Source organism: Panthera uncia, chromosome C2, assembly GCF_023721935.1.
Source record: "Panthera uncia isolate 11264 chromosome C2, Puncia_PCG_1.0, whole genome shotgun sequence".
NCBI classification, from domain to species: Eukaryota; Metazoa; Chordata; class Mammalia; order Carnivora; family Felidae; genus Panthera; species Panthera uncia.
In genome coordinates, this window is record NC_064810.1 from 150,477,122 (window position 1) to 150,502,640 (window position 25,519).

At 44.1% G+C, this 25,519-nt stretch overlaps 1 protein-coding gene across 9 annotated transcripts in view; it reads left to right on the forward strand.

Annotated features, from left to right (window-relative positions):
• LRRFIP2 (LRR binding FLII interacting protein 2) overlaps positions 1-25,519 on the forward strand; it is a 106,169-nt gene that overhangs the window by 77,119 nt on the left and 3,531 nt on the right. For 4 of the 9 annotated variants that reach the window (XM_049629036.1, XM_049629039.1, XM_049629041.1 and 1 more), the window contains 5 exons: positions 2,408-2,578; positions 10,847-10,939; positions 18,768-18,869; positions 19,133-19,265; positions 21,065-21,114. In XM_049629036.1, coding sequence (XP_049484993.1) covers positions 2,408-2,578; positions 10,847-10,939; positions 18,768-18,869; positions 19,133-19,265; positions 21,065-21,114 — 549 coding nt within the window. Of the gene's footprint in view, positions 1-2,407; positions 2,579-10,846; positions 10,940-13,153; positions 13,247-18,767; positions 18,870-19,132; positions 19,266-21,064; positions 21,115-25,519 lie in introns of all 9 variants that reach the window. The other 5 variants (XM_049629045.1, XM_049629038.1, XM_049629040.1 and 2 more) reach the window with 2 other exon arrangements.

The window sequence follows — 25,519 nt, forward strand, 5'->3', positions numbered from 1 at the left end:
TGTGTGTGTGTGTGTGTGTGTGTGTGTGTGTGTGTGTGTGTGTGTGTATCTTGATTGAGATATAATTCAAATACTGTAAGATTTACCCGTTTAAAGTGTGCACAGTTCAAGCGGTTTTTAGCATAGTCACAGTGTTGCACAACCATCACCACAATCCAATTTTGGAATGCTGTCATTACCCCGAAGAGAAACCCTGTCCTAATTAGCAGTCATACCTCACCCTCCCTCTTCCCCTTCCACACCCAGCCCTCGGTAACCACTAATCTACTTTCTGTCTCTGGATTTGCCTGTTCTGGACATTTCGTACAAATGGAATCTTATAATATGTTGTCTTTCATGGTTGACTTTTCATTTAGTGTAATGTTTTCAAGAGTCATCCATGCCGTAACTCCTGTCTGTCCCATCATCTGTCTATGTGTCTCTGTCATGATTGGTTAATATTCCAGTATGTGTCTGTTGATGGACATTCGGGTTGTTTTCAGTTTTTAGCTGTTATGAAAAATGCCGCTATGAGCATTTGTGTACAAGTTTTTGTATGGATATTCCTTTTCATTTCTCCTACATAGATACCTAGGAATAGAATTGCAGGGTCAGATGCTAACACTGTGTTTACCATTTTGAGGAATTGTCAAACTGTTTTCCAAAACAGCTGCACTATTTTACACTCTCCCCAGCAATGTATGAGGTTTCTGGTTTTTCCATATCCTCACCAACACTTTAATCTTGTTTCTGTTTTTTTAATTATAGCCATCATAGTAGGTTTGAAGTGGTATCTCATTGTGGTTTTGGTGTGCATTTCCCTAATTACTAATGATGTCGAGCCTGTTTTCATGTGCTTCTTGGCCATTTGTATATCCTGTTTGGAGAAATCTCTAATCAAATCCATACCCATTTTTAAAATATGTGTCTCTTTATGATAGTATTGTAAGAGTTCTTTATGTATTTTGGATACAAGTCTCTTACTCAGTGTAAGATTTACAAATATCCTCTCCTACTGTATGCCTTTTTTTTTTCCTTGATGGTATTGTTTGTAGCACAAAAGTTTTTAATTCTGGTGGTCTTTTCTTTCATTGATAGTGCTTTTGGTATTGTGTCTAAGAAACCATTGCCTACTCCAAGGTCATGAAGGTTTAGGGCTATGTTTTCTTTGAAGAATTTTATAATTTTAGCTCTGACATTTAGGTCTCTGATCCACTTTGAGTTAATTTTTCTGTTTGGTGTGGGTCCAACTTTAGTCTCTTGCAATGTGGATATCCTGTTGTCCCAACACCATTTGTTGAAAAAACCTATTTTTTTAACATTTACTTATTTTTGAAAGAGAAAGAGACAGAGTGTGAGTGGGGGAGGGGCAGAGAGAGAGGGAGACACAGAATCCAAAGCAGGCTCCGGGCTCCGAGCTGTCTGCACAGAGCTCGGTGTGGGGCTTCAACCCATGAACCATGAGATCATAAAATGAGCCAAAGTCGGATGCTTAACCAACTGAGCCACTCAGGTGCCCCTGAAAAAAATATTCTTTCTTCCATTGAGTTGTCTGGGTACTCTTGTCAAAAGTCAGTTGATCATAAATGTAAGCATTCTGGACTATCAGTTTTATATCATCAATCTTGGTTTGTTGAACATTTATGTTAGTACTTTTAAAATGTATTCCAGAAGTGATGATTTTTTCTATGAAATGTTTTTTGTTTTTAGCTTTAAAAACTGTCACTATGTAGTAATCTACCAAATTAGATATAGTTATTAAAAGATAGACTTGAAGCTGTTTTAAGCAGAAAGCTTTGAAGTATATAAAATTTCAGTTGTTTTTTGGTTGCTCTTTTTTTGTTGTCGTTGCTCTTTTTTTTCATCGTTTTTGTATTGCTTACTTATTTAAGAATGACCAGAATTTGAATAATTGCTAGAAAAAATGTTTATACGTTTACATGAAAATTCTTATGCAGAACAGGAAAGAACTGAAAGCAGATGTCTAGGAAGCAGCAAAATTCAAATGAGTATGAAGCTTACTTGTGTAAGAGAGGCTGTATTATATTGTATCATTGCATTCTGGGTACCGAATAGCTTGTTAAAAACAAGAGTAACGTTTCCGAAAACATTGATGATTCTTCGTTTTATGACTCTTAACAAATGTATGTGGTCTGCATACCTTTTCATCTTTCAGAGGCTACGTTGGTGCTTGATTTTGTTTTCTCGGATAGCAGAGAGCATATAAAGTTCTCACGGTGGCACAATTGGCTTCTTACCGCCCTTCTGTTTCACGTGCATGTTACTAAACATGGAGATCCCCCGACTGCTTGTATTTTGCAAAAATGCACCTTCGTGTGTTTGTGTCAGTCCTGGATTTCCTGTCATATTGCATATAAGCGATGAGCATACTTTAGATATCAGGCTAACGGCTTTGACTTTCGTTTAGGAATCTTTGTCTGAAGTGGAAGAAAAATACAAGAAAGCCATGGTTTCCAACGCACAGTTAGACAACGAGAAGAACAACTTGATCTACCAGGTAGACACCCTCAAAGATGTTATTGAAGAACAGGAGGAACAGATGGCGGAATTTTATAGAGAAAATGAAGAGAAATCAAAGGTAACTGTGCGCCTTGTATCCTCTCTGTCTGGGTCAGAAAATTCACACCTGCCATTTGAAAGGTGCCGCGCTTGATGGAAGAGGGCTTTAGACCTGGAAGTGACGCTTCAGTCGAAACTGATTGTTCCAAGGAAACTCACAGAACGTGAGCTACCGGTTCCTAAAATATTTTCCTTTTTAAGTTCTTACAGAATCTGTCTAATTTTCTTAAGAAAAGTCTTATGACCTCCTTCCGTTTCTGAAGATAAAATGCAGCTCAAGTTTTATCTCTATTTTCTGTCTCTTAATTGCGGCAGTTTCAGCGAATTCCTTAATTTCTTCCTGTTTAAACTGGCTGCAAACTCCACAAAGCTCTGAAGACTTTCCGGGAGGCAGTTCATTTTGTTCTTTTATTTCTATCATTTTTTAAGAGAATCTCTTTTCTAAATGATTAGAGAGAAGTTTTTAATCAGTTATTTAAAAACAGCAGGATGGAGACTTGGGTCAGATGTCAACAGATGTTTTCTTTAGAGGTTTGTAAGCTATACTGTTAGAATGTACAGACGGAAAATGAAACCCACTGTCCAAGGTTCATATTTGCCCTTTGACACATGCAGAAAACAAACTGGGTTCTCTTTTAAAATGTTAATGTCAGTCCAAGCAGAGGACAAAAGGCTATTACTGCCAAAATATGAGTTGTGACAACATTGCAAAAATAAAAAGCCCAGAAAACAATTTCGGAAATGTGCATTGGTTACAAACATCAGTCATCTGAAGGGAGGGAAGCTGTTAATATAACCTCGAAGGGACTGGCATTAATACTGTAAATTCTAATAGGGATTTTTTTTTTCCTTGAGGATTGAAAATGTTCATTCCAGTCTGTTTTGGTCATGTTTAAAAAGTGTTCAGAAGTGTTTGCCAAGAGTTTGGGAGAAGGAAGGATGAATAGGCAGAACATTGAGGATTTTTAGGGCAGTGATACTGTTCTAATGGATACATTATCCATTTGTGGAAACCCATAGAATATACAATACCAAGAATGAACCTGCATGTAAACTGTGGGCTTTGGGTGTGGTGATATGTCACTGTGGGTTCAGCGACTGTAACGATTGTACCTCTCTGGTGCAGGATGTTGATAGCAGGTAGGAGAGCCTCTTTGGGTCGGGGGGAGGGCTATGTGGGAACTCTGTGCTTTCCACTCAACTCCCAAGAACCCAGAAGTGCTCTAAACAGTCAAGTCTACTAAAAAAAAAGTTAGGATAAGAAAACTTGTATCTGCACAAGTGGAAAAGAGACTTCTGGGTATTGTCATATTGGATGACAGGGCTCATTGCAGACTATGATTTGGTGGCATAGCTGGTTTCCTCTGTGATTCTTCCTGTTTCTTAAGGACCAGTTTTGGAGATTATGAACCATCATATTTATGTAGAGCCCTTGGACTCCTTTTTTTGCTTTTCCATGCTTTTTTCGTATCTATTTCTGGCTCTTTGCTTCTAGGAGATTAGAGGACAATCTCACGCTAAAGTATTTAATGTTCAGTGCTAAATGCCCTTGAGCATTTAAAAAAAAAAAAAAAACCTCCATGATTAACTTACTAAGCCACTTTCTTTTTCCCTTCTTTTTCTAAGATCTAGAGATGTCTTAGCATACATAGTGCTGTGGTTTTTAATTTTTATGTAGAAAAAAACTTGTGCGTTTCAAATCAAAAAAGTCTGTGAGCTTTTTAAATCCTCTGTGAATCTACTTCGGGTACCGTGATGCCAAAGACCTTGTCATAGCGTCTCTCTCTAGCGCACCTTCTCTCTGAGCTCTTCTCAGTAGAAATCGCCTCATGCGGGAGGCTCAGAGGTTCATGCTCGGAGACATACAGAGAGGTCAGGCGCTCAGGTATGTTTCATTGTAGCTCAGAAGGTAAGGGTGGAGAAGGACCATTCAATTAAAACAACAATATTAATATAGTTTTTCAGATGTCGTCAGTGCTTCCTACTGGGAATGTAATAACTACATCTTAAATATTCTGTCTGTACCTACTTTGGGGAAGAATGCCTGATTAAGAATGTCTCAAGTATATTATTCTTTTCTTTTTATTTTTTAATTAATTAATTAATTAAAAAAATTTTTTTTAATGTTTATTTATTTTTGAGACAGAGAGAGACACAGCATGAGCAGGGAAGGGGCAGAGAAAGAGAGAGGGAGACACAGAATGTGAAGCAGGCTCCAGGCTCTGAGCTGTCAGCACAGAGCCCGACGCGGGGCTCGAACTCACGGACCGTGAGATCATGACCTGAGCCGAAGTCGGACGCTTAACCGACTCAGCCACCCAGGCGCCCCAATTAATTTATTTTTTAATGTTGATTTATTTTTGAGAGACAGAGTGTGAGCGGGAAGGGGCAGAGAGAGAGAGACACACAGAATCCAAAGCAGGCTCCAGGCTCTGAGCCATCAGCACAGAGCCTGATGCGGCATTTGAACTCACGAACCATGAGATCATGACCTGAGCCCAAGTTGGACGCTTAACCGACTGAACCACCCAGGTGCCCCATTATTCTTTTCTTAGTAGCTATTTATTTTAGTAGGGGATTCTTTTTTTTTTTAAGCTTATCTGAGATTTTTAAAAAGTGTTTTATTACATATTTTAAAAATACAAAAAAAATCGACTATACTGAACCCTCCTAAAACCCATCACATACCCCCCAGCAACCATCAGTGTGTGGCCAATTTTACCCTGTCCACTTCCTTCACTCCTGTTCTTTGAGACAGGTCCTCAGTGTCTCATATTTTAATAAGAGTTTAGGTATGGCTCTCTAAGTGATATGGACTCCCTCTCTCTCTCTCTTTTTTTTTTTTAAACTTTTTTTAACGTTTATTCATTTTTGAGAGAGCGCAAGGAGGGGTGGGGCAGAGAGAGAGGGAGATACAGAATCTGAAGTAGGCTCCAGTCTCTGAGCTGTCATCACAGAGCCCGACGTGGGGCTCCAACTCATGAACCATGAGATCATGACCTGAGCTGAAGTCAGATGCTTAACTGACTGAGTCACCCAGGCGCCCCAGACTCCCTCTCTTTTTAAAACATAACCACAAGATAATTTCACATCTGAAAAATTCAGAATAATTCCTTGATACTACCGATCCAACCATTGTTAAAATCTTAGCGGTCTCCAGTGACCTAAGTTGTTTTCTTTTTTACACTTCAACAACAATGACCACCAAGGATCCAGATAAGTTCCACACATTGGAATTAGTTGTCATGTCTTTTAAGTCTCTTTTTATTTATAGGTTTCCTTTCATCTCTCTCTCTCTCTCTCTCTCTCTCTCTCTCTCTCTCTCTTTTTTTCCCTCCCTTGCAATTTGTGTGTTGAAGAGATTGGATTGCTTGGCTTAACAGTTTCCAACAGCCTTAGGGATTTTGCTGTTTTATCCCTATGGTGTCTTTAATGTGTTCCCTTTTCCTCTGTGTTTCCTGTAAACAGGTAGTTAGGTTTAGAGGCTTAAACAAATACAGGTGTAGCGTTTTTGGCAAGTTCACTCCATAGGTTGTCTTCCTTCAGGAGGCCCTGATGTGTGGCTCTTTCTTTTTGTAATGCTGTCGCTGGGTGCTTCGGTCTGTTAGTTGACCAGGCGCTGTAAAATGGGACGTTCTAAGTCCATCATTACTGTTTTCTTTGACTATGTTAAAGTGGATTGGAGCTATAATTCACATACCATATGTTGTAGTTCATCTGTTTGAAGTGTACAATTCAGGGCCTTTGTACATTCACAGTTACGTGCAGCCATCCCCAGCTTCAGAGTCCTGTAGTCTTGTCGGAAAGAAACCCCGTGTCCTGTAGCTGTTATCCCCCTGTCTCCCGCCCCCTCAGCCCTACGTAACCACTGGTCTGCCTTCTGTGTCTATAGAGTTCCTCTTTCTAGATTTGCATTTAGTCGAGTCATATAATATGTGGTCTTTTGAGACTGGCTTCTTTCACTTAGCTTAAATCTTTCTGAGGTTCACTCATGCTGCAGTAGGAGTCACTACTTTCCCTGCTTTTTTATAGCCTAATACTATCCCATTGTGTGGGTATAGCACATTTCGTATGTCCATTTGGGTGTTGATGCACATTCTCCCCCCTCCCCCTTGTGAATAATGCTGCTGTAAACATTTGTGTACGAGTTTTTGTGTAGACGTATGCTGTCCTTTCTGTGAAGTGTATACCCGGGAGTGGAATTGCCGGTCATATGGCAACGCCATGTTCAACCATTTGAGGAATGCCAGAGTGGTTTCCAGAGTGGCTGCGCCATTTCACATTCCCAGCAGCAGGGCATGTGAGTTCTGAGCTCTCTGTACCCTCAGCAACATCTGTTATTGTCTGACTTTTCTTAGAGCCGTCCTAGCGGCTGTGGTTTTGATTTGCGTTTTCCCGATACCTAATGGTTTTGAGTGTATTTTCATGTATTTATTGACTCTTTGTATATCTTTCCCAGAAACATACATCTTTTGCCTATTTTTGACTTGGGTTGTCTGCTCACAATCGAGCTGTAAGAGTTTATATATTCCAGATACAAGTGCCTTATCAGGTACGGCCTAAAGCATGTTTCAGAACATCATGATGAAGTCAAGAATTCAAACATTTGATGATTCGAATTCATTGTAGCTTTTATTCTTAGTCGATTTTCAAGTTGTTCAACCTTTAACTAATATGAGTGTCTTCAGCTTGATTTCCAGGTAGCTTTGACTCATTGTAGGTCTCGCCGTCTTGGTAAATTCTCTGCTACCTAGCACGAGAAAGGGTTCCAGGTTCGTCTGGTCGTTTCTTGCTCCAGACCTGGAACCAGCTGTTTGTCCGGGGTGCTGGCTCTCGTAGGGGGGCAGTGTGCGTGCTAGAGAGCTCTTGCCACCGAGAGGATCATGGTTTATAAAGGCCTTTTTAGTGGATATATAGGAAATGTTTATGTGGGGTACGTTTTTCTTTGTAAAGTCAAAATACATTGCGAATTTATGCTGGTAGTTCTAGTTCACGTTCAGGACTCAAGCATTTTTCCTTACCCTCCGTCTCACACGTGCATGTCTCCGTTTTCCCACTGCCCGTTCTCAAAGTCACTGGGGATGATAGTAATTATGTTATATTCTGTTCTCATTGCTGTGCCTCACAGTACTCAGAATAGCAATACCAATGTCACCACCAACGATATAATTACTGAAAATAGTTAAAAGTTTTTTGTGTTCTTCTGTTGGGTTGTTACTTTGCTGCTAGCCTATGTATAGCCCAAGCATTGGTTTTAAAAGTTACTCAAAATAGTTTCTCTCTCTCTGCTTATGCTGCTACCTGGATATATAGTTAGGTTCAGTGTATTTTATGTTCAGTATTTAGGAGTTGCTTTTAAAATTTTTATCTTTAAATAATTTTCGCTTTTAACTGGGGTAAAAAGTACAACGAAGTTTACCGGCTTAACAGTTTTAAATTGTTACAGTTCAGTGATATCAAGTACATTCACATTGTTGTGCAGTGAGAACTTTCTCATCTTGCAAAACTGAAACTCTGTTACACAACAGCTCCCGTCCGCGTGCCCTCCGCTCCTGGCAACGACCGACAGTTCTACCTGCTCTGTGGGTCTGGCTGCTCTGGGCGTCTCATAAGTGAGCTCATACAGGGTTTGTCTTTTTGTGACTGGCTTGTTTCACTAGCGTAATGCCCTCAGGTTTCACCCATGTTAGCACGTGTCAGAATTCCCTTCCTGAATAATATTGTAGTGTATCTGTGTACCACATTTTGTTTATCCATTCATTTGCTGGTGGACACTTGGGTTGCTTCCATCAGGAATTGCTTTTTCAATTTAATTTCGTTGCAGTTACATAACATTTACATGTATCTGAAGTCAAATCAAAGAAAATATACTCCAAGAAATCAGTCTTCTATCTCTTCATTCCTGTTTCTTGAGGGAATTTTTCACCTAAATAGTTTATTCTTCCTTTTTTTTTTTTTTTTTTTTTTTTTTTTGCTTAAGAAGGTAGATCTCTTTTGCTATTCAAAAAATATATATACAAATGTGTATGTTTTTATTTCCCCCCCTCTCTTAGAAAATGGTAGCATACTGTAAATACCTTTCCATACCTTGATGACTGTGACCTTTATGATTGTGTATCTTCTTCACTCTTTTGTATTATTACATAGTTAATTCCGTTGTGTGTGTGTCCTGTAGTTTATTCCACCAGCTCCCTATTAATGGACATTTGAATTGTTGGCAGTCTTTTGCTGTTAAAAATAGTCCTGCAGAAATGGTGTACTACATAAGTCCTTTTGCATTTTTGCTGGCCTGTCTACAGGAGTCGTCAAAGTGGGTTTACTGGGTCTAAGGGTATGGTAATTCTGTCGGATCTGCCGGATTCCCTTTGTGGTAGTAGTGATGCCATTTCGGATTCCTGTCAAAATGTGCAAGAGGGCCTGTTCCCTTCCCCATAGAATTTTCTTGAATATGTTGTCAAGTTTTGGACGAGTGCTTCAGTGGGACATACAGTTTTAACTTCTTGTTCTCTTAGTATGATCATCTTTTTATATTCAGAGTGATTTCTGTTTTTTTCTGTGAACTGTCCGTATCTTTAGACTATTTTTCTATATAGTAGTGTTTTTTCTTCCTAAGCTTAGAGACTCTATATAGAGAGATAGTCATGTTTTGTCTCTGATGTAAGTTGTAATTTATTTTTTACAGCTTATCATTTGTATTTTTACTTTTTTTAGAGTGCCTTTTGCCATTCAAAAGTTTGTATGTAGTCTAACTTATTACCCATTTCCTATTCTTGTTTACAGATTTTTGGATTTTTTAGTACTGTTTTCCCTACTCTTTGGTTATAGGAATTCACTCATTTTTTTCTCTAGTAACTATATCCTTCCTTCCTTCTCTCTTTTTCCCTCTCTTCTTTCTGTGCACTTCCAATCCATTTGAAATTTGTCTCGGTGTATAGTCTGAGGTGTGGTTCCAATTTTCTTTTTCCATTTGGATATACGGTTTTTCCAGGGTCATGACATAAAAGTCTGTCTTTTCTCATTGATTTGAGATACTCTTCTTGTTTTGTTGTTTAATATATTTGACATGTAACTGGGTATATTTCTGGATTTTCTGTTCTGCTCTCTGTGCTCATAAGCCATTACAACATTGTTTTAATTATGTAGGTCTTATATCCAGTAAGGCTAACTTTCTGTTTTCTCAGTGCTTTTTTTCCTGGCTGTTTTTTCAGTGCTTTTTTTCCTGGCTGTTTTTTCTTACATTTTTCTTACAAATTTTACAATCAGCTTCTCTTAACTCTGATGAGAAAAAAGCCTAATAGTATTTTTATTTGGACTGCATTAAATGTATAGATTTATTTGGGGGAGAACTGACATTTTTATGATACTGAGGTGTTTTTTTTTTTTAATTTTTTATTACATTTATTTATTTTTGAGAGACAGAATGAGACAAGGTGAGAGCGGGGGAGGGGCAGAGAGAGAGGGAGACACGGAATCTGAAGCAGGCTCCAGGCTCTGAGCTGTCAGCACAGAGCCCGATTCAGGGTTCAAACCCACAAACCGTGAGAGCATGACCTGAGCCGAAGTCGGACGCCTAACCGACTGAGCCACCCAGGTGCCCTGATACTGAGTCTTTTTATCCAGGAAGATGGTATACCTTTCTGTTTGTTTAGTCCTACTTGTCTTTCAGGAATATATATTTCTTAGTGTTTGTTTGTTTTGAGAGAGAGAGAGAGAGAGAGAGAGACTGAGAGAGGGGGAGAGGGAGAGGGAGAATCCCAAGCAGGCTCCATACTGTCGGTGCAGAGCCAGACGTGGGGCTTGATCCCATGAACCGTGAGATCATGACCTGAGCTGAAATCAATACTTAACCGACTGAACCACCCAGGCGCCCTCAGGAACATTGTATATAATTTTCCTCATATTGATTTTTGGGTATTTCCTATATGTTTACACATGTATTTTTAAAAATTTTATGTTGTGATCGTGTGTTTATTGTATTTTCTCTCTAGATTATATTTATGAAGATTATTGAGTTTTATATGTTAATTTTACGACCTGTTACTTTATTAAGTCATCTCATAGTTCTTAGTAATTTTGCCATTGATGAGTCTGGGTTTTCGTCTCCTAGGAGATGAAAGATGTTAATTTTCTGAACCTTTCCACAGAATACGGCATTTTTGTAAGTTGCTGTGCCTGGGAAGTCCAGGTGTGTTTCTGGAGGTTATGCGCCGCCTGTTACTGTGGTGTAGGTGGCCCAGTGTCTTGTGCGCCATTGTGTGTGCAAACCGTGCCACTTGTGTATTAACAGGAGTTGGAAAGGCAGAGACACACGTGCAGTGTGCTGCAGCATAAGATGGATGAGCTTAAAGAAGGCCTTCGGCAGAGAGACGAGCTCATCGAGGTAGGTGCGGGCCCTGTGGAAATACTTAATTTGGAAACGAAGCGCTGGGTGGGACGAGGGGGTGTGCGCTGGGAGGGAAGGGAGTTAAGATGCCACAGTTTCCTGGTCTCTTCCTCACCCTAAAGTTTCACACCCGTGATACATCAGGTCAGGCTTAAAAAGTTGACGCTACCAGTCTTACAAACGTTCCCGCTCTTGCCAGCAGAAGCTTCTGTAATTGTCTTTTGTTCCTCAGCACATTCTTTCCTCAAGTTACCTTAGAAAGCGAGCAAAAGGAAAAAGCAGGAGCACCATCGTTCTTTGGCATGTGGTGGGTGCTGTGTGTCGAGACGGGAGCCTTGGGGAGTGAGGCGTTTGGTCTTTGCCGAGGCAGCCAGATGACAAGGCCGAGTCGCGCCGTGACGCCTTCCCGCAGAAGGGTGGAGCTCGGCGGCAGCGCAGAGGCTGTGCTCGGGGAGGAGCCCGGGGTGGCAGCAGCGGGGTCCCCCAGGGGGGCTCCGAGAGTGCTCCTCATCCCTCCCCTGTGAGCATCCCTGTCGGATCTCTGTGAGCATCCCTGATTTCCTGTGAATGTGGTTTTCCCGCTCGAGGCTGTCGTGTTTTGTAAGCGTCTGGGCAGGGGTCCCGCCCGCTGGCTCGGTGTGGGTATCAGAGGTGTCTCGCTTGCGCCTGATGCCACGAGGGCGATTTCAGGAAGGCCAGCTCTCGAGGATCCCCGGGACGTGCCTCCTGTGCCACACCGGTGCTTGTCCACCTTCCTGTCGCTCAGCACCCGCCCTGCCCCCTCTGTTTCTTTTCCCCCATGGACCCGCCTCACCTAATCCCTCACCCTGTAAGTCAGTTAAGAAACCAATTCATAGAGGAAAAGAAATGCCTGCTTTTTTGTCCGTGGATCTGTGTCACTTCTCTTCATCCTTGAGAAGAACTGAATGTAGCCTGCCGAAAGCAGGTGGAGTTTGTGAATCTAAACACGGACGCAGATAACCCTTTGAAAATATCAGATGACATGTGAAGTTAGTTGTCCTAGTTTTTCCATTTATGGCATGGAGCGTAATATCTCAATTTTGTACCCTGCTGGTGTTCAAAAATAATGGGAATTCCTCTCCTTTTTTGTCCTTTTGTGTTTTTTGTGTCAATATGCCAGCCACTTGTTATTTCTTCTTCTAATTAAGATGTATACTTTTCCCCGTTTTTGATTTGGAAAGAATAGTAAAACTGCTTTGGCAGCTGCCTCTCAAATTCAGTAGCTTAAGTCAGAATTGGTTAAGCGTTCTAGCTTTTAATTTGATGATTGTGCTTAAGAGGAACTGTAATGCTTGATTCCTGTAACTTGTCACCGTGGTTTCTCTAAAAGCCGGGGGTGCTGGATATACAAACTTTAAAAAAAACCTTAGTTTTGGGAGTTTTTATGTTTAGAATTGACATCTCTCAGATATGAATACCCATGTTTACGTATAACTGCCAAACCTTGAATGTGACAAAATAATGCTTTGAGGTCTTGCGTGGTTAAGTAGATGAGAAATGTGTAAGTTGAGAAGGTAGGAGATGGTAATTTGCCAGTAACTTTTAAAAGCAAACCTGTTAAATATAAAAGGATACACGTTGAGCCTCATTGCCTGAGGAGGACAGTTGTTTAGGATTCCCTGGACACTGCGTTCCAGTGTTTCTAAAAACCAACAGGACTGTTTATTCAATTCATGGTACTCTTGCTACCGTAGGTTCTGCTGACAAGTTCAGAATGATTCAGCTGAGATATGGCTCCCTTGTATTCTTCAGCTGTGCTTCAAAAAAGGAAGTTTAAAACCACTGCTTGTTCTCGGTGATAAAGGATCATTTGTCCATAAGCAAATCTGCGTCTCCCTCTCTAGAAACGTCAGTCGTTCCATGTTGGGGAGAGTCCGTTTCCAGAGGAGCACATGTGGGGCCGCATGCACACAGAGGCCCCGCCTGGCCTGCTGCCCCATAGCTGTGGTTGCAACAGCTACTCCCGGTTTCCTTGTGGCAAGCCAGGGGGAGTCGTGCTGCCGAGACACGGGATGTCATCTTGCCCTTTAGCAAGCAACTCTGGCTTTTCCTGTTGATCGCAGACTTTCTTTCTCGAGAACCTTTTTAAAGTTTCCTTACCAGCTTTATTTCTGTTCTGTTTGCCTCCCTCTGACCCCCTCCATTTTTCTTTCTGCTTTTTTATTACTTCTCTCCCCTCTTCCTCTGCAGGAGAATCAACGAATGCAGCAGAAAATAGACACCATGACAAAAGAGGTGTTTGACCTCCAGGAGACACTTCTTTGGAAAGATAAACACATTAGGGTACGAGATGACATTGGGCTTTGGTCTGAAGCTCATTGATGAGGAACAGGCCAATAGAATTTAACCTAGAGGTTCCTAAAAATCCGTCCTTTGGGTTATTTTTGAGCATTTATGCACGGAAATGTGAGTAAAAGCAGAAGAAGAACAAAACTTCCAGGGGGAAACCTGATCCCGTGCCTGGAAGGAACTCTTCTTTCTAGCTGACTGTGGGATTCTGAAACCTACAAGTAGGAACTTTCTAGGGAAGTTTATTTCCCCAGGATTCTTATCCAGAAGCAGCCACAGGCATTTAATTCAAACTCTGTGGGTAACTTGATATCCTTACATTGCAAGAATTTTGGATGAGAAGCGAGAGAACAGTGAGTGGGGGGTAGAAGACAAGTAATTGGTATCCCATAAATCCCTGGTGAATAAAATAGGGGAGATTAACATCATCGTCGTTACGGAAGTGGATAGGAATGTGAGATTGGCCAGGGCTGCCAAACTGTGACGTCATCTCTAATTATGACCCCATGACTCCCCAAAGCAGGGGCCCCGATGAGGAAAGTCCTCAGTGCTTTTTCCCTAAGGCCTTCAGGTAGATTCCAGGCACACAGGAGGCTGGAAAAATGCCCCTCAGTTCCTCCTGTGTCACCCCTTTGACACGTGCCCCGTCTCCTGGCGTGGACTCGGGGTCGTGCGGCAGGGCTTCCACGCAGCCACAGCTGCCAGAGCAGCGCTTTCCTCGTCAGGAAGGGGCTGCGGGGGACGCAGCAGACAGAGGAAGCCCCTGTCCCAAGAGCGTGGTGAAAAAGCCTTTTCTGCTTGACAAGGTCTGGTGGCGTGGGGGGAAGTTGGCACAGACCCCCAAGAGCACCTGCGTGGACCCGGGATGAGAAGCCCTCTGGGTCCATGTCCTTCATTGTTGGGAGGGCTCTCGGGTGCTTCTCATCCCTCCAGGGACCTATCCTCTTAGGAATGAACACATGGGAAACAAAATTACTTCTTAAGAGTTTGGTAGACCAAAAGTTTTAAAGAAATAAAGCTACCTTTTTAGAATTTCTTATATTTAAATAATGGAGTTTCTAAAATTCCACCCCAAATTAGAAGAGCCTTCTGGAATATAAATTAACAACAGTTAAGAGTTTGGAAATTTTGATTGTCATCTGCTGATCTCATTGAAATTTGTCCTTGGGGAATTTAAAATGAGATGTGAAAAATGTGTGGCACTAAGGAGTAGTTTGAAAGTTTGGTTGAAGTCTGGTCACAATCCAGAATGGTCTTCTTTTAGGACCTTCCATGATTTCCATTTTGTGTAATTATCTTAGTATTTAAACTGAGCATTTTGGATCAGCCATAGGAAAACCCCAACCCACACAGTCCAATAAAATAGCTATTCAAAATAAAACAAAAAATTTTTTTTCTACCAAAAAGATGTGCTGATAGTTGAGACACAAATTTTTTGACTTTTAAGTTTTCCTGGCATTACTGAATGACTAAGTGGCTATCTTCTTTCTGTGTGGTATATAATAATGTGTTCCTTTGGCTTTTTTTTTTTTTTTTTAAGTTACACTTAAAGAATTTCACATGCAATTGTGAGAAGTAATACAGAGAGATCCTGTATGCCCTTCACCCACTTTTCCCCTAAGGTCACGTCTTACAAAGTGCCACAGCCAGGATATTGACCTTGATGTAGGCAAAGCACAGAACATTCTCATCACCACGAAGGATCCCTCCAGTTGCCCTTTCATGGCCTTGTCCACCACCTCCCTTACTCCTTGCCGAGCCCTGGCGGCCGCCAATCTGTTCTCATTTCTGTGATTTGGCCACTACGAACCCTATCACAGAAATGGAATCATACAGTATTTAACCCTTTGGGGTTATGTTTTTCACTCAGCACAGTTCCCTGGAGATTCACCCAAGTTGCATGTATTAGTAGTTGGTCCCTCCTCTGACTTTTTTTGGAAAGTTTCTAAATTATGGTAAAGTACAAATAACATACAGCTTACCACTCGAACCAGTTTTCGGCGTCGAGTTCGGTGGTCCTGAGTACGTCCACAGTGTTGTGCTACCGTCACCACGGTCCGTCTCCAGGGCTCCTTCGCCCTGCGCAACTGAAACTGTGCCCGTTAAGCGCCAACTCCCCACCCTCCTCCCCAGCCCCCGGCAGCCACCATTCCACGCTCCGTCTCTACGGACTTACTGCTCTAGGCACCTCACGTAATTATCAGACGGAATCAGACGGCCTTTGTCCTTCTGTGACTGCCTTATTTCACTTCCCATCGGGTCCTCAAGGCTTCTCTGTGGTGGGGCAGGTGTCAGAATGCCCTTCCTTTTTAAGACCGAATGAGAAATATTTCATTGTCCGGACGCACCACGTTTTGTTTAGCCACTCGTCTGTTGGTGGACAGACCCGTGGTTGGCTTCCACCTTTTGGCTGTTGTGAATAATGCTGCTGTGAACATGAGTTTGCAAATACCTCTTTGTGACCCTGCTTTCATTTCTTCGGCTGTATACCCAGGAGTGGAAATGCTGCATAATATGGCGATGGTATGTTTAAGTTTTTTGGGGACCAGCCACACTGTATTCCACAGCCACTGCCCCATTTCACATTCCCATCGAGCACTGCGTAGGGGTTCCGTTACCAACACCTGTTTTCCGTTTTTCCGATAGCCATCCTGATGCCCTCCCATGACTTGCCCAAGACGCATTTTCAACACAGTCAGTGACTCCCTAATGCACCACTTGCCTCTAGCTTCATTTTCAAGATTTCAAGTTAGTAACTTAATAAAGGAACATGGCCATTATTTTCATGCTACAGTCTGGTTCTCTTTAGTTCTTCCTTCATTGATCCTTGTAGTCATGCACACAGCCCGAAAGCAGCTCTAAGTGCCAGGTGGCTACATGTAGAATAAATGCATCCAAAGGACTTTTCGATCTAGATAGCCCAGGGTGAGACTCACTCCCATTCTGACGAAAGATATTTCTGCCCCTGTGCAATTATATGGAGAGTTAACCTGTTGCCCAAAAGTGCAGCCTGTTATACGTATCTTCCAGACTTCTTGACACTAGCATTTGAGGTTAGGTCAGGGGTAAAGAATTCTTTAGATCTCCGCAAGCATGTACTTTTTACCCTAAGAAAAAAATCTGCTGTATGAGCTATTACTGAATGCAAACACAGGGTAGTGGTTTTATGGTCAGGTACTACAGAGGATTTCAGATCCGGCGTGAGTACATTTGTTCCAATTATAAGGTATTTTGGTAGTCTCCAAACTTTGTGGTGAAGTGGGAGAACTTATAGGATGTATTTTATTTTCCCGTCCATAATTATGGGAAGATGAAGTTTAAAAAGTCCAAAAGTAAAGCTGTCCATTGCCAGAAGACGTAGAAAGAGGAGCAAATGGCATGTACCAGCATTTGCTAGAATGTCCAGTTTCAAATTGGTCTGTTCCTGAGAGACCGTGTATATTCAGTGCTGGTGTTTCTGTGGAGCATGCCGTGGCTGTGATCACTGACCCAGCTGTGTGTGGTGATGCACGCGTAACTGTGCACGCAGATACCAATAACCCACAGATTCTAACCCAGCGGAGGTCCGGGTGTCTGTCAACAGATGGGAAAGTATTGCTTGTGCTTTTTTGTCCTGATGTGACACTTGTCGTTAATGGAATGGCATGGGAGTATTAGCGTGAAGGGTCAGGGTAAATGCCTCATGATGCTAGAAACTCAAAGTATCAACTTATAGGCAGACTTAAGACACACCATATGGTGTGAATGTAAATTGTTGAAAAGAAATGAGATCTTGACGTTGCAGTTTGGGTGAGCAAGGAGTAGGACTTGCCCTTACACACTGCTTTTCCAGCAACATTGAGACGACAGTAAGGAAACGTAATTGTGGCTTTTTTAGGGCTGTGATGTAGAAAAAGTATGCAAAGGCTTTGGAACTGAAAAGAACTGGCGTTGGCACTTACTGGGACTTTGGGCAAGAAAAGCATAACCTCTCTGGGCCTCAATTTTCTCATCTGTGAAATGGGGATAACACAAGTACAGGATATATAAGGGAGAGATTATATATGTAAACATATTAGGGCGGATTTTATGTCTTTGTAGCAGCGCCTGCTGTATAGCTGGAGCTGCACAGAGGTCATTGCTAGCATCCCTTATTTACTGACTGCCAGTTTGGGTGCACAGTAGGATTTGTAAGGATTTCGAACATCGCCCACCTGTTCCCCAGTCAGTAATGAAGCAGTTGGCTCATTTCTAGCCCACTAAACCGAGAGAGCAGAGTTACCTGTTGTAGTTTAATTTCTTGGATTAATGGGGTTGTGGGTAGAAAATATTAAATATACGAACACGTGTAGAGAGAGGCTTTTTAAAAATAGTCACCCGTCAGCTGTCCGCATAGACTGCTTGCCTGGGGTACGTTTTGAAGTCTGGGTTATTTCATTACCTGGGGCAGGTTTGGTTTGTCACCTGCTTCTCCCGCTTGCATGCCCGCTTCTCCCACCGCCACCCTCGGCTCCTCAGCTCCGACGGTTGTGAGGTCCAGGCAGTGGTGGGGGGCTCCAGGTGCAAACGGCGGGCGGGGGGCGGCTTTTCCGGAGCTTTCCCTGGGGCTCTGGTGCTGCAGCAGTGCCCACACCGTGTACCTGGGGCGGGGCTGCTGTTGTCCCTTCTGCTTTTCAGATGGGGAGTCTGAGACATAGGTAAGTCGGGACCTGCCACCACTCAAAAGCCTGATCCCCAGACCCTTATTCTGCTGCGCTCCGTACGCGGGCTCCTTTGGTTTTGTCAGTATTTTAGTTTCGGTTTTCACATTCAGAAAGGTGCATCAGAAAACCAGATGATTCTTAATTGTATTTAAGTAAATTAACGAAAAACAGGTCCTTGGGGATCCCTTTGGAGGTTAGCTATTTTGAATTAGATGGTATTTGAGGAATATTTTGCCACACTGCTTAGAGAACAATCACTACGGCCAGTATTGAATTAAAATACCTTGTGCATACTGGTGTTTTTTTCTTCCAGGGCCATTGAAATTTTCTGACTTAAAAAAAAGTTTAAATTAAATTAATTTTTTGAATTAAACTTCACTATGTTCTTGAATGAAGTATTTTAGTTAAACGTGAGATGTATTTGTTTGTATTGGTCACCAGATGAAAATGTAGTAAGGAGATCAGTAAGGAAAACTTCATTTTAATATTATTGCTGTCTTCATCTTCCTTTTCCTGTTTTTTTTTTTTTTTTTTTTTTTCCTTTTCATCGACTGGGAAAGAAAGATCAGCTCTCCTGCCTGATGGGATAAGCATGCTTTGGCGAATTTATGCACGATTAACCAGTTTCTGTTAAAACTCTCCTGTGGAGACGTGTGTCCCCAAGACTTTGTATTTCCTCCCGTGTCTACCTAACTGCCGGTTTCCAAGCTTTTACTGCTCCCTTGTCTTTTATGCCCTTGTCTGTGTTTATTTGAATTAGGTGCTCTCTGCTCCCTCTTTCACTTGCTCTTTTTCTGTGCCGTTCTTTCCTTTGCTACCCTGTCTAAAACCAGGCCCTAGAGAAACAGAGAGAATACATTGCCTGCCTTAGGAATGAGCGAGATGCGCTCAGAGAGCAGCTGGCTGACCCGAAGGAGACGGTGAAGACAGGAGAGGTACGTTAGCTTTGGCCCGGAGTTAAGTCCCTCGCTGCTTTGTTCTTCCGTCTCGTCTGGTTGTCTTTCGTAGCCCAAACACAAACCAGTGCTCATCCTTCAGTGCACGGTAGACAGGAGTAAGCCACTTCTTCCGCAGAGCTCTGCTCCATGTAAACTAGTTCTCACCAGGTGTTACCCGCGGCACACGTTCTGCCTGTCACAGGACGTACCGCCTCTGCGTGAGCCGTGTTTTGTGACGGTGGGTTTTGCCTTCTCCACAGAAGCATGGCTTAGTTATAATCCCTGATGGCACCCCCAATGGTGACGTCCATCGTGAACCGGTGGTTGGAGCCATCACTGTGGTGTCCCAGGAGGCTGCTCAGGTCTTGGAGTCTGCGGGAGAAGGTCCGCTAGGTAAGGCACCGGCCGCTGCTGTGTCGACAGGTATTTAATGTCGTCCTCGGAAGACTTCCGGCTTATTCATGTCCCATCTTGGAAAACAGAAACGACACAAGGGCCATCTGAGGTGTATCTGAATCCTTAACAGGAAGAAATCTGGGCACGTTGTCTCCAGGCATCCTTGACCTTGGGAAACCAGCATCTGGGTCATTGTAAGGCCCCTGGGGAGAGGCACTGTTGGTGTATACACATTGCTTTTTCACCTAAATACAAATCTTCCTGGAGGAGATAACCCAGCACAGGCACCCCAGGGAACCAGGGGGCTGGTAGGGGGCTCCCAAGTATGTTTTAAGTTTCTTCTTCTTAGAGAATCGGGTTTTCTGCTCCTTATCCTGCGGTTCTGCAGCTCTTTGCCACCGCAGATGACCAAGAAGACAGGTCTTACAGGAGTGTTCTTTCTACAGCAGGGCCTCTGAGCCTCTTGACATCTAAGCCTCTTAAATTTAAGCCCTCGAGACTTTCATAACACCTCTCCCGGGAAACCACACGGGTGTGCATCCATTGGCTCCACCAAGATCCTGCTCTAGAGGAAGGAAAATGGCAGAAACTCTATCAGCTCACTTTTTTGTAAATAAAAAAAGTCTTTTTTTTTCTTATTACATAGATATTGTAGGTTTCCCAGAGGGGTGGAACATTTTTAGAGTTAGTAAGCACATTCTCTAATGCACAGAATTGCAGAAACAGAGCACTTTGATACAGCAGATGCGGGCGAGGCAGTGGGAGCCGCTCTAGAGAATGCGTTGAATGTGTGGCTGGGGGCAGCTCAGGGTGTCCTCTGTTGATCTGAAAGGTGCTGAGGAAACCAGCACTTACATTTAGCCGTGACCCCGGTTGGTTGTGGGAGGTGCTGGCTTCATGTCAGCTGCTGCTTTTACTCATCTGTGGTCCTCCCTCAGTCCAAGATCCAGTTGTTTTCTTTTTTAATTGTTTTTTAAATGTTTTTGAGGGAAAGACAGAGCATGAACAGTGGGGGGGGGGGGGGGGCAGAGAGAGAGAGGGAGACCCAGAATCCAAAGCAGGCTCCAGGCTCCGAGCTGTCAGCACAGAGCCCGACGCGGGGCTCGGGCTTGACCTCACGAGCCTCGAGATCGTGACCTGAGCCGAAGCTGGACGTTTAATCACCAGAGTCACCCAGGCGCCCAGGATCCAGTTCTGATGCATGCCGGGGAAGCAGCCGTCTTCCCCTCGGGCCGGGAGCGAGCCCCGGAGATCCAGCTGCCGTGCCTCGGATTAGCCCTTGACTGCCTTCGGCTCAGGGTTGGTCCCCGTGTGCCCCCACTGGCCCGCGTGGGCCTTTGGCTTCTTCGGCACTGAGTTCCTGCTTCCCCTGTCCAGCCTCCCCGCCCAGACCCCCTCTCCCCCACGTCGTGTTTGCTCCTGTGAGGCTTCATCAAGCCTGCGAGAACACCCCGGCAGCTCGAGTCATCTGCCTACGGTGAAAGCTTGCACATTTTGAAACAAGGAAGTGATCTTTGTACTTTGGTTTGTCTTTAAATGGAAAATCACTGCCCTTGGGAGCAAATGCTGTATTTAGTGCCTTGATAACTATCAGCTATGTGGAAATATGTGTTGAATATTTAAGTACTTTTCCTTAATACCATTAACTGAAGCATTTCCTTCGAAGCTCTTCAATAGAAAGCTGTGAGCTGTTTATCAGATAATGTTTGTTGTTTTTGAATTTCAAGAATTATTTTTAATTGTTCCAGTACTGTATCATTACAAATTTGGTTTACAGCCTTTTCCGATTTTTTTAGACGTCAGGCTACGAAAACTTGCTGGAGAAAAGGAAGAGCTGCTATCACAGGTAAAGGCATTCTTCTCATTGGAAGGTAATGTTGGTCGTAATGGACTAAATCACAGGGTAAAACGTTAGCGGATTAAAATGTACACAAGAAAGAAGGGTGCTTACTTCAAACATCAGTACGCAAGCAACATTTGAAGGGTAAAAAGGTGATGCCCATTTTGTCTCTTCGTTGTTGCCTGTTCTTTTAAAAAAATTTACAGGACATGGAGTCGAAGGAGTTAAATAGTTTCACAGAGCTTGTAGTGATGACAGGAGCTCCCTGCCCTGCCTCCCCACCCTCACCCCTGACCGTGCCCACCTGGTCTGGCAGAGTCTTTCGATGCGTACTGCTCTTGTGCATCTCCGTCCCACACGCTCAGTTCTTCTGGGCATTCTCTGTTGGCCTCCCTCTGTAGAAGCTCCCATGTGGCCTTCTGTCCTGTGCCCCCATCCTCCTCCGGAAGGAACAGCACGCCCGGCCCACGCGTTTTATCAGGACTTGCGAGCGCCACTCGCCGTTGGAGCCCGGCCACATTCCAGGGGTGCCTTCCCTGTCCTTCGAGGCTCCGGCTCCCCCAGAGTTCATAGCATGCCTTTGCTTTTCCTTTGCTTGGTTTCCTGTGTATTTATGACCAATTTGGCTACAGAGTCTGCAACGGTAGTGAAATCTGCTGTTAGCGTTTTCAGGTCCACCATGTATTCTCTCAATTCCACTTCTTTTTTTTTGTTTGTTTTTTTAATGTTTACTTATTTTTGAGAGAGAGAGAGAGAGACAGAGCATGAGCATGGCAGGGGCAGAGAGAGAGAGGGAGACACAGAATCCGAAGCAGGTTCCAGGCTCTGAGCCGTCAGCACAGAGCCCGACATGGGGCTCGAACTCACGGACCACGAGATCATGACCTGAGGCGAAGTCAGACACTTAACTGACTGAGCCACCCAGGCGCCCCTCAGTTCCACTCCTTGATTCTTGGAGCACGACCTGTGCCCCTGGGAACTTAATGGCCTGCTCCCTCCGTGCAGAGCCGGACTGCCCTTCGTTGCCACCTAGGCTTTCCTCTGCTGTGGCTCAGGTTGGATTCCCTTTTGCAAGGCCTTAGGACTTCCTGCTTTTTTATTCATTCTCTTTTTGGTCTGTCCCCCAGTAACTTCCTGAGAAAGGTGTATATGGGCTGTAAATTTTTCTTAACTTTGGAGGCCTGATGTTTTCATTTTACTCTCTCACTTGATTAACAGTTTAGGTATAGAATTCTTCATGACAGTCATTTTCCTTCTTTTTTTTTTTAAGAAGTTGCTTCATTGTTCTCTGGCTTCCGGTATGGCTGTTAAAGATTTCAGGGGCATTCTGATTTTTCATCTTCTGTATGTGACTCCTTCTGTAGAACCCTCTCTGGCTGTTTATACCACACTTTTCCCTTAGTGTTTGGAAGTTTCACAGTGACGTGGTTTGGTTGTCATGCGTGGTATGGGCCCCTGTCAGTTCTAGGAATTCCTGTCCTTCGATCCTGGGGAAATTTCTTGACTGATCTGCTCCCTTCCCATCTTCTCCTAGAATGACTGACTCCTGTTCAGTCTTTTCAAATGTTTAAAGAGAGCGCACTGTTTAACAGGCATTTGGCATATTTCAGTGAACACAGCAGTTAAAGAATTCCTGCACGAGTAGCCCTTACATTCTTGTGGAAGAAGAGCAGACAGTAAACAGCACACATAACGAGCATGTCGGTTACACAGTATGTCAGAGGTTTGTGTGAACACGCCTACCGCGTGGGTGTCTGCAGCCACATTGAGTGGCACAGGTGCCGGCATGGGTGGGTGGAGTTGGATTTTACCAGGGAGTGTAACTGGGCAGAGGAGGTGAGGGCGGAAAACCACGGCCCCAGAAATTAGGTGGGTAATGACGCTAATGGGTAATCCGGGAAGATGTCAGGACCCAGTGGAAAGAAGATGGGAGGTGCTGGTGGGATTGAAGGCTTTGGGGATTCTGGGTCCTGAGAGAGGGAGCTGGAAAGATCAGGAACAGAGATTAGAAAGAAGAGAATGGGACTGACTTATGCAGGGACTACCCTCATCTAGTGGGAGATCTAGTATGTGCCCGTGAGAGAGTGGTGAGGGCAAGAAGGGATAGATGGCAGGATCCTTGGAGAGGAGGTGTTCTAGAAACTGACATCAGTTGTAGAGCACTCCTCTACTTACATGTATCTTGAAATTGCCAAGGCTATTCTCGAGGGAGTGAGGTTCAGGAGCTAAATGGTGAAGCAGGAGTGGGGCACTGGCAGTGAGGAGGGGTGGCAGGTGTGTGGAATTGGAGGGGAAGAGGTCAGAAAGGAGGAGTTTTGGGGAGCACCGAGGGAGAATAGTTGGGGCACAGCACAGAAAGCAGGTCATGTGTTCTGTTCTCAGGCTCAGTGGTAGGAGGACCGTGGAAGCAATCTCCAGAAGGCCAGAGGGCTGCAGAGGGAGCTTCTCAGGGGAGAGCGTTTTTCTGCTAGCGCACTAGGTGAGGAGACAGCTCCGAGAAGAGACTGAGGATGAGGGGGAAATGGTAACCCAGAGTTCCAGGCTTTGGGAAGGGTGAGGAGCAGTTGTACAGAGCCCTTTAGGAAAGAGCGTAGAAGGAGGATGACTGTTCTTGAGATGGACGTGATGATGATGGGGAGAACGAAAGACTAGTCCTGGTTCACTCAAGGCAGACGGTGATGGCGACCGTCTGTGATGAAAGGGTGGAAGTGTCTGGGAAGCATGGCTTTCCTCCCAGTGCAGAGCTCGCCCTTTCCCCATCGGGGGAGTGGCGTACTTGGTCCTCGAAGATTCCCCTGGCCACTATTGATGGGGTCACAGCGAGGGAAGCCTTCTCTTCCACCTGGACCCCTGATCATCGTGTTCACCCTTGACCCTTGATGATGAATGGTGAAGGAGGCCCAGGGAGACTCACATCTTGGTCCCAGAGGCAGCTCCCCATCGTAGTTCTGAGCTGTGGTGCTCCCCAGACCTCTGCTGATAAGAGTAATAGGCATTTGGGGAAACATGGCTCTGATTTCTGGGGGAGGGGGCAATAGACCCCTGGGACCAGTGTTTTAACCTTTTTGTTTCCCTGGTTTCCCCATCCCTTTTGATCTCTTTCGCTTTTTTTTTTTTTTTTTTAAGTTTATTTACTTAATTTGAGAGAGCGCAAGAGAGCAAGTGCATAAGTGGGGGAGGGGCAGAGAGTGAGGGAAAGAGAGAGAGACCCAAGTAGTCTCCACACTGTCAGCGAGGAGCACAACACAGGGCTCGAACCCACAAACCATGAGATCATGACCTGAGCTGAAATCGAGTCGGATGCTTAACTGACTGAGCTACTCAGGCACCCCCTCTTTTGCTCTACTTTTTAAAAAACGTTCTTAACTTTCTCTTTGAATGCTTCTGTTGGGTTTCAGTTTCTGCAGTCATTTCCAGGATGCAGTTATTTTCACTTATCCTGATAGCTCATTGCTTTGTTTTCTGATTTCTTCTGTCTGCATAGTTTATTTCCAAACAGATGCTTTTTTATGTGTATCATTCGGCCTTACGTTTCAGGGAGAGCTAAAATGCCAGTGGGAAGCTTTAAGTGTATGTCAGTGTCTTGGTGAAGTTGATGTGGCAGGGTGTTTCGTTCGGGTATGTCGGTCTTGACTTTAGACTAGGCAGATGGTCTTCTAGGGAGACGTGCCCGGATCCCCCGTGCGCGGGTACCAGCCTCTCCATCAGCATTCTGGGAACTGAGGCTGCACCGGAGGCCTGAGCATGAAGTACGTGTCCGTTCGCCTCATCTCCTTGTTCCCCATGTGCAGGGCTCCTGTCTCCACCGGGCCTTGTCTTTTTCCAACCCAGAGTTCCTTTTTGTTGTATTTTTTAGTTTCTTCACTTTGCCAATTTAAAGCAGCCTACAGCTTTACGAAGGTATAACTGGTACGGAATGAGCGGCCTGTGCGTAAAGGGTAAAAAGAAATGTAGCTACCGTATTCATTTCCGCGGCTGCCATAACAAAGTACCACGAACTGGCTGGCTCAGAGCAACAGACATTTCTTGTCTACGCAGTTTTGGAGATTAGAAAATGCCCCAGGTGAGGCAGCGGTAGCCGGGTTGGTTCCTTCTGAGGCTTCTGAAGGGCAGTCTGTTCCACACTTCTCCTCTGGCTCCTGGTGGTCTGCCAGCAGACTTTGGCATTCCGTGGCCCGGACGCAGCCTTCTGTGTGTCTTCACAGCGTCTTCCCTCCGTCTGTCTCTCTTCTTATGGCATTCTTTTTGTAAGGACACCAGTCGCACTGGATTGTGGGCCCACTCTACTCCGGCATGACCTCATCTCAGCTTAACTAAGTGCATCTTCAGGGACTCCCACTTCCAAGGAAGTTCACATTCTGAGGTGCCAGGAGTTAGAACTTCGTATGAATTTTGCAAGGACACTACTCAA